Source organism: Rhea pennata, chromosome 3 (genome assembly GCF_028389875.1).
Source record: "Rhea pennata isolate bPtePen1 chromosome 3, bPtePen1.pri, whole genome shotgun sequence".
In the NCBI taxonomy this organism is placed as follows: domain Eukaryota; kingdom Metazoa; phylum Chordata; class Aves; order Rheiformes; family Rheidae; genus Rhea; species Rhea pennata.
Window position 1 is genome coordinate 23,406,827 of NC_084665.1, and position 13,142 is coordinate 23,419,968.

Sequence of the window (13,142 nt, forward strand, 5' to 3'; positions counted from 1 at the left end):
CAGAATATAGCTGAATCCTTGAAAAACAAAACAAATGAACCAAATCGTGATACACTTGAATAAATGAGAATTTCACATATAGAATTTGGATTGCTACATTGAGTATGTACTGTAATGGTAATGACTGCACAGTCAATGCCACTAAATAGTAATTCCTTTTTTGAAACCAAAACTTGGTTTAAAAACACAAGGGAGTTTATGTGACCTTGATATACTTGTGCTATCTCACTTTGTCTGCTGTTCATAAGAAGCACACATCCATAGCCTTAGATACAAACTATTATTTATTATTTTATAGCCACACAATCCAGTCTTTAATTTTTCACCAACCAAATTGTCGGCATAAAAAATACTATGTGCAATGAATATACAAAATATAAGTTACAATAAATGGAATGTGCCAGCAACGGTGAGTAGATATTGAGATACTCAGTGTTAACTAATATAGTTCTGTTAAAATGTTGCTGACATAACAAAAAAAAGTAAGAAAAAAGTTATTTAGCACTGTGAAAACAGCTGGAAGTATTTTTTTAGGTACCTACAAAGGCTCTGATGCTCTATACACAGTGAGGACAGAGGAAGGAGCCTCTGTATAGCAATTCATCCCATTTTGCAACAGGTAAGTTGATTCACATCCTGACCATGTCAATTTTCCCCCATTGACTGGGTAACTGGTTTAGCTTTGACAGCTGCTAACAGGCAGCTTAAGTTAGACATGAGATGATTTGTCACTCTTGGATAGCAGGCAGCCAGTATTCAATGTCTTTATGTCACGGAAGTGACTCCTCAGGGAACTGTGCCCTTCCCATTAGAATTACCTTTCTTGCTTGTTTGGGGGAGTTAATGAGCAAACTAGCCGCCTGTCGCCTAAACTTTGAAAATTTGCCATGCCAAGGATTGTTTTCTCTGACACACTTCTAAAATGCACCATAATCACACACAGATCTACTGCAAGCAGCTTACATGTGTGCCACATGTGATCCTAATTCAACTTTCCAGCTGTCATCTTCGCTGAACCATCACAATACTAGGATGGACAGCAGTCAAAAAGTTTAGTTAGAAAGCACTCAGCAAGTTTTCTCATGACTATCCAACACTGGATTGTCTACTGTCCATTTGTCTTCCCAGGTCTCCTAAATATCCAAAATTGAATGCATGTGTACCCAGTGCTGTAAACTGTAACAGCAACATTTAAAGACATCAAAGCTGAATTCATGGAATGAAACAACTTATTTGTACCATTTGCTTTCAGAATAGTTCAGCTGATACAGTTTTATGCTTGTGCCTTCAATACCATTTACTACCAGTTGGGAATCAAGATTTCAAATGAGTAAGCTTTACTCAATAAGTTGAATTCTATTTTGAAGAGATAGTAAGAGCTCTTTGTTTCTCTCCACAGTTAGCACGTATCATAACATTTTAAGAATTTTTTTTCTTTCATTACCTGCAAATCTTGCTTCAAGCTCCTCACTTTTATTTGGGATGATATAATTATTGGAAGGCACGAAGGTGCAGCACGGACAATGTAAACTTATCTTAAATCCAAGGTTCCTGTCTGCAAAACACGAAAGTAAGTGGAATTGATTTTCACATGTGGAGTGAACCTGAAATAGTGCTGAATTAAGAGGAGGAGCTGGGTCAGGAGCGAGGGGAAAGTGCCCATGTTGTCACCTCTGTGATGGAGCCATTCATGTACAGCCTCAGTGACATCAAAAGATAGCCATTCTCCTTCAGCTCTGGTTTTAACTACTTTGCTATCAATGTAGCGCTGTCCTGGTGATGATAATTCTTTGGATTTTAGAACCTGCAAGAAACAACAAATATGACTGCCTATAGATTAAAATATAGTAGGTTTTATCAAAATAAAACAAAGACAGACAGCTAAAATAGCAGCAAAAACTCAAGCCTCTACATAGCAGATGAACATTTGGCCATGTTGTCAGTTTATTTCAGTACAGGAAAGCAACAGTGTGTTTCTGATTAGTACATGGTTTTGACAAAATCTTTACTACCTACTTTAACGGCAACAAGAACAGGGACTAAATCAGCTCACTACTGTGGTAAAGGAGACTGTCTAACCTGGTCTTTCATGTCTCATTTCTCTCAGGAATTGTGCTGCAAACTGTCTCTATCCATCACCGGTTGTTCCACACTTATAAGTGCAGGGGTACAGCCACGGCACCATTTTGCCCTGTCACTGCTGCAGTGCATCCCACAACTAAAGATGTTTGGCTCTCAAAAATGAGAAATGTATTCCCACATTTTCTCTTTGCTTTATAAAGAATTTTCTTAGGGGTATGGGGAGATAAAGGCAATATGAAAACACCCTAGAGAAATCGGCTTACGTTGTCAAGTAAAACACTATTGTATATTCCGTATTAAGAAAAAACATATAAAAAGACTGTAACGAACTCTTATTTTGCAACACAAGAGGACAAGAGATCACAATAAACTAGGACATGAAAAGGGAAGTTATTTTACCATATTCAGTAATACTTGCACTGGCTACAGCATAACAGATGCTGAAGGAGAACCTGTTTAATATGTTCAGTACACGAAGATGTTATACTGTTCACCCATAACTAAACTGTGCACTGCTGCCTTATTAATGCTTCCAGTTTTCCCTTTGAGTTCTGTTACTGGTTACATATTAAAATTAAAAACAGGAAAAAAGTATACACACAGCTAATTCATACAGCTAATCTGGGGGCATGTGGAAACTCTGTGAGGTGTGAAACTTGGCTGCACATGGATTTGTGCAACAGATGATGTTGCTTCTGTCCAGATTTTGATCTCAATTGGTCAGTATTTGTGTCGGAAGATTTATCAAAGCTAGCTACGGAGCATCCAACAAAATCACCTTTAAGAAAAAAAAGTCTCCTCACTTTCAAGACACAGCAACGTGTGCCTAGAATGTCAAGTCCTCCTTATGCCTAACCAATTGAGCAAGCACTTTCCCACACACAGGCAGAGACTGCTATTACTTTCTCTAACTTTTGAAAGAAAATAATTGGGCTGTTGGCTGCTAACAGCTTTCTAGTTTCCTAGTTATTACTATGTTGATAGTTTTGTGATGCAGGGAGACAGAATGCAATGCAATGTTAAGTCAATTCTAACCAAGAACATATGATAACACCACTTTGTAACTTTTGGCATGTCAGTCATATGACTTTGTACATTGTTTTGGGTTCTTCCTTTATTTAACCACCCAAGTATATCTGCAAATGAGTAACTGGCAGACATTTCTCATTGTTTCCCCTTATTTTCTCAACCTGGATTACCTGACACCTAGCAAACTGTGCTGGTGTAAAACAATGGTGAAACTGCATAAAATATGTGAAGAAAAATATTTCAAAAGAGGTGTGAAATTATGTCATCATGATAAAATTATGTTTTTCAAAATGAAAAAGAAGCAACACTGAAACAAACAGATTCTACATGCCCAACATGTACAGTCTCCCCTTTTATTTCATTGGAGCGCTAGACTGCTCAAATGCCCACAGTACATTTGATGCAAATGATAACATTTGTCTTATGAGAGGACAGCAGTATAATAACCTCTACCTCTTCCTTCTGATTAAGGCATTTACAGTAGGACTAGGGAAGTGGAAAGACATGGGAAGATATTGGTTTAAATTCAGAGAGTTATGAAATGCCCTTAGGTAGAAATTGAGGGCATTCAAACATTTAACATTGGGGCCCCTTTCTATGAGGCAACCTTCAAACAAAGTGTTTGAACAACTGTTTATAGAGAGTCTGACAGCAGCAAGGAGGCTCTCATTGCTCAAAAGAGCCAGAGGGATAAGAGCATCAGTAATCACTGCTGGAAAAGTCCCCGAGAAGCACAAATATAATTTTGCCTTGTGTTTCTGAGGACACAACACAGTTGTCATTCTGCACAGATATGTCTGAGAGCAGGAAAAAAAAGAAGGCAAAAGAGACACATGAATTTGGTTCTCCCCTTCCTTTCTGCATAGTCATCTTTCCAAAGACTCCAGAAACTGCATACCTCACAGCAGGTTTGGCAGTGATGTAAGGATCTAAAAATAAGTAATATGTTAAGAGTAACCTACTGTTTACAGTAACTGGTCTTCAGTATGTTATGAAGACTCAGCTGCACCTTAGAATCCAAAAGAGAATGTCTTTATCCCAATCCCACTCCCAGAGAAAGACAAAGTCAAGGACTGTCAGTATGTACTTGGCATGGAAGGCATTTATGAAAGTAGAAGAGATGATCACTACACATATTCAAAGGCAGTGAGAAAATCCATCCTGACCTATGAACTGAATGATAAGAAAAGCATTTGCGGGTTTCAAAACAGAAGGATAGGATGACATCAGTGTGGATTAAAAGAGCTGTGAATGCTATTCCATATGATCCATACTGTGATAGCTGAAAGCAAGGCTTCTCTCCAACTTGTTTATGCAGTGTGTTCTGGAAGAAAATTATGCCAGGAGGAATGAGCTAAAGGGTCACGAGCTAAGTACAGCATAAGTAATTTCCATGATCAGCATCATGGGCTTAGCAGGCATTAGTAGTTCTTAGGTAAAAAGCTACTAAGTGTGAGAAGGGCCATACTTGGTGAGATTAGCAAATCTGCTTCAATCTCTGCATTCTACATGGTGGTACATGCTATAAAAAGTTCTGACCTGTATCCACAGATACAACATGTTCTTCAAATAAGTGTTCCACAAATTATTATGACATCAGCATTTTAGGTTTTCTCTGTTGTCTTCCCCCTTTGGTTCACTACTTTGCACTTAATTTCTGGTCATACCTTCTGCTTCAGTAACATGTCCTTTTTTTCCAATGCAAACTTAAGCCCATTTCCTTTGGGAAACTTCTCTTTCAGTACTTTGACACTCTCAGATCTCACTACTAGATCAACTAGTTTTGCTGCAAAAAATGCACAGCCTTTTGTATGCCTTGCAGCTTTTGTGCTTCAAAGTTTGTCTACTTCTTCCAACTATTCTGACTGGTCTTAGAAGAGATATTACCTTTACCTATAAACATTGCTTTACCTTGCCTTTGTACTTGGCCCATCATAACCACATCAAACTCCACTATCAGATTTCAATTTTAATGCTGTATCAGCTCAAAATATTGTTGTACGACTTGTATTTGCAGGAGCTAAATGAAAGACTAAAAAGCGAAGGCCTTTGGCCAGAAGAGTTTATCTGTAAAATCTAATTTACATTTTCAGTACACTGAAAGTATTAACAGAAGACAAAGAAAAGAGAACACAGGAGAGAAGGAAGACTTAAAATCTGCATGTAAAAGAGGTTACAATTTAAAGTTCCACTTAATTCTTTATCATCGTCCTCTTGCATCTTGTTTAAACACTCCCTCTTAAAAAGGCATAAAGAGTTTGATATCCCTTTGAATCACAACTTGAATTGCTAGCCCCCCCCCCCCTTTTTTTTCCTTTGGTGCATCTGGAAATGCCAGATTCAATCACTTGCATGAGTAGGAGACAGAAATTCCACACACTCAGCCTCATCCCCCTCACTCACAAGCAGCACGTTTGAACATCTGCACGCACAAGTAGCTGACAACGTACAAAAAGTGCATACACACAGGTGCGAGCTTGCACACCTTTACTCATGCATGAGTGAAAGCCCAAGATCAAAATATTCTAAATTCGAGTTCTACAAAATTTCTGCAACCTTTAAATATAGGATGTTGTTCTAGGTAGATCTGTTTGTTTGGTCCTGCTTTCAACATAGGGATAATGCATCGTTGCCATTTTTAAGAAAGAATTACACTGGGAATATATGCGTATGATTATATGATGTGGGAATTAGCTGAATGGGTTCAAGTGTTAAGAAAAGGTTATCTAGCATCCTTCTGGCCCAGGGTGCACAGGAATTTTCCTTCAGTAGCATTGCTTTAAATTTTAAAAACATCAGCTTTCTTTTGTCTGTCCCTCTTTTTGGATGAGATTCCTCCCCTTCTCCTGAAAGCAAATTCTTAGCCAAAACTCTTATTAAACTCTTCTTGTCATACTATCTTGTATACTTGAGCCTTGCCTTCTAGATATCATTTTCTATGTGCACTGCTAATCCTTCTCCCACTGTTTTTCTATTCTGACGTATCTTAAAAATGTATTTTAAAAATCTTAAAAATACCTATGAAGAATCTCTAGAAATCACATACATAAAGATACTGTCAGCACTATAAGGAAAAATAAATACATAAATAATTCATTTAGATAACTGAATAAAGTAGGTAATTGTTGGAAAGGGCTGAGGAAGCAGCACAGACAAATGCAAAAAAATTGCTCTTGCCTCTACATCTTCATATGTTTGGGAAGCACCGTCGGTGTTCTCAGTGGTGCGAACATTTACATGCCTCCTCCATCAAGTCTACCAGATTTCTGGTATGTTATTAATCCTGTTGAGATCTTCTGCTCTTTAGCTCTACAGAGGCATTCTGCCCAGTCCTGTTTTTTAAAGGGGAGATTCTCTGCTCTGCTGGCAGTAATTTTTCTGTGTTCCTCTCTGTCCATTACGAGGAGACTTGACCCTGATACCACCTTGCAAGCATAGCCTGAATCACCATGATCTGTGCAATTAGTAGTGACATGGTTCAAACTGGCTGCAGAAGAAAAACAAATGAGTTTCCAGAAAAGACTGATCTCTAAAATACTTATGCCACCTGCTCTGTTTATTTGTCAGCAAAATGGGAGTGCCTTAACTATTTTTTTTATTTAAGTATCAAAAAACTGAACTATCGATAAAAATATTGGAGGATAAAACTATTTATGGGCTAATACTCCCAAGAATAACTTGTATAACAAGTATAACTCTATCACTATAGGTCAATTCCAAATATAAAAATAAGGAAAATGATTGTCAGTGCATATCTTATAAACCATAAAATACACTGAGAGCGCTATATAAATCATAACAATAAACAAAAGCGTTTCAAAAAAATTAGTAGATACATGTCTTCTTTAAAAAAACGAGGCAAATCAGAGGCTGTTAAAAATCCAAGTACCAGTACTTCATGTCAACGTACTTGTAGCAGTTAAAAAACAAAAACATGAATAGAAGAAAAAACTCCAAGATCCAGGACACTGTTAACAGAAACAGATAAATATTTTGCTCAAATGTTTGTCTACTTGCTTTCTCATATATATGTAGGCAGCTAAAGTAGGGGATAGCTGAATGAAAACATTAGTGTATGTATTCTAAACAATAACTACTGAAAGCAGTCTCCAGTACAGCCCGTCTTTGTGACTCACTACACACATCACAGGAAAGAGCTCCACCGAAAACACACTGGTTCTTTCAAATAACTAGAGCTCCAGAAAAGCAACTGGCTTAGTTTATTTCAGGCTTGATGGCCTGACCAGTAAATACTCTTATTTTCCTGTAGATACCACAGTAAGATGTGAAAAAACAGGAAAATTACAATTAAACATAACTTACAGTGCAATAGTTTTGGGCTAACAAATTCATCACCTCCGAAAAAGCAAATAAATAAAAAATTGGCGGTGGTTCAGCCGTGATGATAAACAGGCTGATGTGTCAATGACATACATCTACTGAAGCCAAGAAAACCGGAGGCACATATCAAAGGCTACACTTTAGCAACAAGGGTATTTTATAACTAGGTTTGAGAACTATGGTCATCAAGTGGTAGGATGTATTTTGGCAATGTATGCTTTTTTTAAAACAAGCTGATGAACTTGCAAAACATAATAAGATACCTAAGAATACCTATCTTGTCTTCTGTGTTGACCTGGAACTCAGGATGGTAACTGCAATCAGAAAGCGTAGTTTCTAGCTATCGCCAAATAAAAGTAAATATGGTATTATCTTGTAAAAGCTTCTCATTAATCTGTTTTTTTCTCTCCATTTATTCTGAACTGTCTGATCTCCTCCCTCCAGATGTTGTTGGCTCCCTGATAACTTCCTTCCTTCCCCTCTCTATCATTTCAGACTTCTGTGATGTTGTTGTATTACAACATCTTCGTGGACTTACTAATCTTTCTCTTACTTATCAGTCATTATCCGTGGTTTCCATTGGAACTTCAAGGGCCTTTCACAATAATGGAAATAACCTAACATGTACTTATGATCTCAAAGTAAGTAAGTCCGGACAACAAGATCCAGTGGTAAGTTATGTGCTGGTTAACATTAGAGCAGAGATAAGTTCAGCTATACTCAGCATCATGGCTGAAATCAGACATTTAGGATAACCTCTTTGGAATTAACAGAATATTGCAAGGGACAAAAATATAGCCCTGTGCAATATAACTACATTCCTACGATTTGCATATGCGGCCTCTTGTGGCTTCAAAATTTGTATGTGCTATTTGCTGCCTAATTTCAAATTTCAAAGGCCTCTTCAGACAGCTCTGTGACTTCACCCAGTCCTTTCTGAAATTTACCCTCCATGTTAGTTCTCAATCCTTTCTCACTCTCTTGTTCAAGGCCTTGGATACTGTCTTGGACACAAGGATAAGCAAACTCTTAATTCTATTGCAAACTACTACAACCTCTTCTCTCCAATTTCTTATTCAATGCATGTGAAAACGTAAGCTGTAAAGTGTAATACCTCCAAGTAGCACATTTTGCAAGATAATCAAAAGTCTACCAGCTATCAGAATGTTTGCTTTTTCTTATCACCACCAGTGCAAGAGACCAACTGCCAGATTTTTGAAAATTCTCCATGTGATTTTTCAAACTCCTTTTGTAACTGCTTTTGCAGAAGAGTAAGTCAGATTCTGCTTTCAGTGCTATGGAGTCAGAAGGGGTTTATAGCTCTCCTGTTTATCAATGGAAGTCTTTCCATTACTTGCAAAGGTCTCTGAATCAGGCTCAAACTGAGGGCAGAATCTTTAGAGACTAGTATATGAGATGCAGATTGCCTGCCAAAATACAAAGGTATGGAGTACTTGCCAAAGTTTTTAAAAAGCTATAGCTCTCTGATCCATCTGCTCAGAACTTGCCAGACACGTTCTTCATGCAAACTTGCAAATAAAAAGAACGTATTGCACGCATAACCCAACTCTTTCTACATCTGGATGGGCTACAGCTGCATCAAGATTCCCTCACTGTGCTGGCTGCTACTCACGTAAAGGTGAAAGAAGGTGAAGTGTGAAAAGGGTAAACAGATGAATGGCTAAAGCAGGTCAAAAAGGGAGGGGACGTCAGATATTTTAGGGAATCACTATGACTGGCTCGTTGCATCACCCTGCGGTGACAGCAAGAGCCTAAGGGAAGAGAACATATCATGCGAAGGGATTCCTCCCCATTTGTTCCCCAAGCAAGGCCTTCCTCGTGCCACTGAAGATACATGTGCAGTATAAGTTGTGGATGCAGCCCTGAGGCTGTTCAGTCTGATTTATGCTTAACCTGGCAGGAAGACTCTGCATTGCATAAGCAATAAACAAGAGCGGAGGGTCTGGGGTCCTTCTCCTGGAAGATTTTGAAATACTGAGTGCAATTTCCTGCCATTTAAGAGATTTTAAGATAGCTCCAAAGAAAGATTTTATGTAAAATGAAGCAAAACAAAAAATCCTGTAAACTTATCTAGTATTTAGCTGTAACTTGCCAGAGGCACATTATGTTTTATTAAAATATCAACAAAGAGGAGCCAAAGTCAACGACAACAGAGTGGGTCCTCCTGTCTCCTAGCCAAACCCCCTGAGTCCTGCAGGGTACTCCCGTATTCATCTCCCCACTAAGCACAGGTCTCACAACCTCTGGCTTTTCCTTGGTCCTGTCCCTGACAGCCTATTTCACTATCTACCATACAAGCTCCTTGCCAACAAAGCTTCATGTTCTTTTCCTACACCTCTCTTCCACAGCTTTTCCTCATAGGTGCAGTACTGAGAAAGGGAAGCAAAGCCTAAGGAGGCCCACAGTCATTTTGTTCTCCCATTACTGCTGTCTGAGTGATGCTGAGAGAATTTTTTGGAGTCTTTTTGCTGAGGGTCTGCCACCTGCTTTTCAAGTCTGAAACGGCTCTATAGCAAGGTTTTCCCTCTTTTGGCCTTAGACTTGATCTTTTTGCTTTCTTCCAGTCACTTCTGTTGGCTAGCTTGCCCTGAAGACAATGCTCCCCACTTCTCCTGAATGCCGCCTTCTCCATGGACCTCAAAACATTCGCACAACCTCCTCCTCTTTAAGGGCTTCCTAGTGCAGAGCTAGAAAGGCAACCTAACATTCTTCAGCATGACGGCTATCACGCTGCTCGGCTTGGTTGAAACTTGTGCGTCTCTCAGCATACTCTGGTTTCTCCGACGGATTGCAGCTTTAATTGCGGGAGTTCAACCCCGTGAGCCAGAGGACTGCCTCTGACCTGCTGCACATTCCTATGCTCCCCCTAACGTATACATATCGCAAAGGGCAGTAAATCTCTCCATTAGCTCAGTGTCCTAGCTTTCTGCACGCAGTAGTCCATAGCTGGGAGGACGCATCAGCTCGTGCCAGTAGCTAATGAGATATTATATCCTTCAAGTCGTCTTCAGTAACTGCTCTGTTCCTGGCAGGAGGTGGCTGCATTGCAGGTAAGTTCTCAAGTCACAGTGAATATGACGCAGTGTTAAATACTTCCCCTAACCCACGCTTGCAGCTTTTTTTGCCAAAGGTACTCTATACACACTTTCAAAAGTACTGAATTTTTGTAGGGGATACAGTATCTGGACCAAAAAAAAAAAAAAAAAAAAAAAAGATTCTGGAACAAACAGAAAGCAATCTGACTGAAATGTACTGCGAACAACTACTTCTGATCCCCTAGGCCTGAGTAGTTGCTGGGGGGGTTCAGGAACGGGGGGGGGGGGGAAGAGGTTGGTAGAGTAGAAAGTTATTAGGCCCACACGTTATACTGCGCTTGGCACTTCAAAGAGCACTGTACATTTGCCAAATAATGTAATCTTGCAACCCTTCAGATTACAAGAGTCTGGTTTCAGGAGAGCAATACCAAAATTGTGAGATTCAAATACATTACTTTTCATGTGGGTCACAGCGATGGCAGTCAATTAAAATCAAATGCCCCAGGTGATATATGTAATACAGATATTCTGCGCCAGTTCAGAGCCACAAACCCTGCTTCCTGATATTTTGTTCTGTGACATGAGAGACTGTACTTTTTGGCAAAAAAAAAAAAAAAGGCCCCTCTGCTCTTGATTATACTGGGATCAATCTGGAGTAGCTCTACTGTAGTTAGTGTAAATTGCCTCAGATTTGCACTACTGAGATTTGGCCCAAATTTATCGTAGCTCACTCTAAACTTATTCTCTAACTGAATAACAAGACAAAACACTGTCTGAACTGGAAGTAAGGTATTTGAAAGACTGACTGTGGTTTAAATTTAAATCTGACTCATAATAGGGTAATATGTTCCATAGCATCTTCTTCCTTATACCTCCAAGTGAAGAAAGAAGCCCTTAAAAAAACTGGGGTTAATGCTGTCTGGCGTGTAGGCGGCTCTGATTCTTCAGCCCTGGCTGAACACCACAAGAGCACTTGGTGGGGACCAGGCTCTCCTGACAAAGGAGAAAAGGGCCAAAATTCTGCTCCCACTTTCTTCAAATTCTTCACTGTAAACTGATGTTCCCCTTGGGCTTCAACATGGTGCAGTATGTTTACTCTGACTCAGCTCTCTCTTCCTCTAATATTTCACATGGTACATTCCCCTGCTCCACAGCCTAGCAGGTACCCACACATCCAGCAGCCTCAGATAATGACAACAACAAAACCCAGCATTTCAGCCGCATTTTTCACGATGCTTTATGATGTGTTACCAAAACATGGCATGGTTTCCATAGGAAGCAATTACTACTTGTTATTTTTTGACAGTCTATACAATAATAAAACTACCTTAAAAACAATACCACAACACTCGTTGAACAACTGTTTTTCACCCTCCCAGGGTTTTCACTTGTCCAGCTTTGTGGTGATGCCTATTTATTTTCTGGAATGCTTATTCATAAAAGACAAGCTTTTTCTGAAGGGTGCAGGAGCTTTATTCATAAATACAGAAGCACCTTAATAAAAGAAAGATGTGATGAAGTCTTCAAAGCAGGCAGGAAAACTGATGAACAAAGACATTCCCATAACAACTGAGCTTTATCTGATCAAATTCCAATAAAGCCCGCATTTGGCATAAATCTTTAAAAACATAGCAAGGCCCACTGGAGGATGCTAAAACTTGTTTATTTAATATTATTCCTCCTCCCTTGCCCCAAAGTACTTTATCCTCTTAATATTTTCTGAAGACTTCATGTATGTTAAAAAGTGCATCACATGAACATACTTGGGAAAAGAAGCACAAAAGAGCTCTGCATCTGAGCCTCCGCTGCCTTACTTCCCTCCAGCTTCCCACTCTCCAAAGTGCTGATGTTCAGCAACCATGATGAACGTGTTAACCCTCACTTTCAGGGAAAAGGAACACCAGAAAGGATAATGTCCTTAATAAGTGTAATTCTCTGTGGCTTCATTTACCATAGATAAAAAAGCTGCTCTCTCTTCCTGGCTATCTTATAGAAAAACAATTCCTACTTCTGTGAGTTTTCTTTTATTATATTCCATCATAAGATCACTTAATATGTGCACTGTGCTTCCCATCTGTACAGGAACACACAGATGTTGGTAGACTAATCCTTAAATACCAAGGATAGTATTCTTGGTGAAAACAGACATTAAAGGAAACCGTTTCCACTCTCAGGGATTACCAGTCACCCACTGGCTTCAGCGGACCATTTGAGACACGACACTGGAGGAAAGCACGTTGTACAATGCTGTCGAGGGCCTTGTTTGACGCAGTGGAGAGCTAACAGCAGAGACAGGTGGAGACAGGGTCCTGCTGTTTCTGCTCCAAGGCCACAGTGGCATGGGCTCATCATGCCAAATAGCCCCAAACTGCCTTACTGGAACCTGTGCAAACAAGGACACAGAGTCCTTTTCTGATGTGGTTTGGAATAAAGAGCCAAGTGCCAGCCCTGGGGAAGCTTAGACAAAAAGGTGCAGTCTCTTCTTTTTTTTTTTTTTTCCTCCCCCTCCTGCAATTTAAGAAATAAGTCTGTAAGGTCAGAGAACCATACACATACACACAAAAAAAAAAAAAAAAAAAAAAAAAAACAGAAAGAGAAATATGTGTATTTTGTTTGCTTGCCTCTCTAGCCACT

At 39.4% G+C, this 13,142-nt stretch overlaps 1 protein-coding gene across 2 annotated transcripts in view; it reads right to left on the reverse strand.

The window, feature by feature from the left end:
• Window positions 1–13,142, reverse strand: part of TGFB2 (transforming growth factor beta 2) — a 69,624-nt gene that overhangs the window by 7,462 nt on the left and 49,020 nt on the right. For both annotated transcript variants that reach the window (XR_009957860.1, XM_062571805.1), the window contains exons 3-4: window positions 1,672–1,804; window positions 1,445–1,555 (exon numbers count right to left, since the gene is read on the reverse strand). Coding sequence is in view for 1 of the 2 variants with exons in the window: in XM_062571805.1 (XP_062427789.1) it covers window positions 1,445–1,555; window positions 1,672–1,804 (244 nt within the window). In the remaining variant the exon portion in view is untranslated. The remainder of the gene's footprint in view (window positions 1–1,444; window positions 1,556–1,671; window positions 1,805–13,142) is intronic.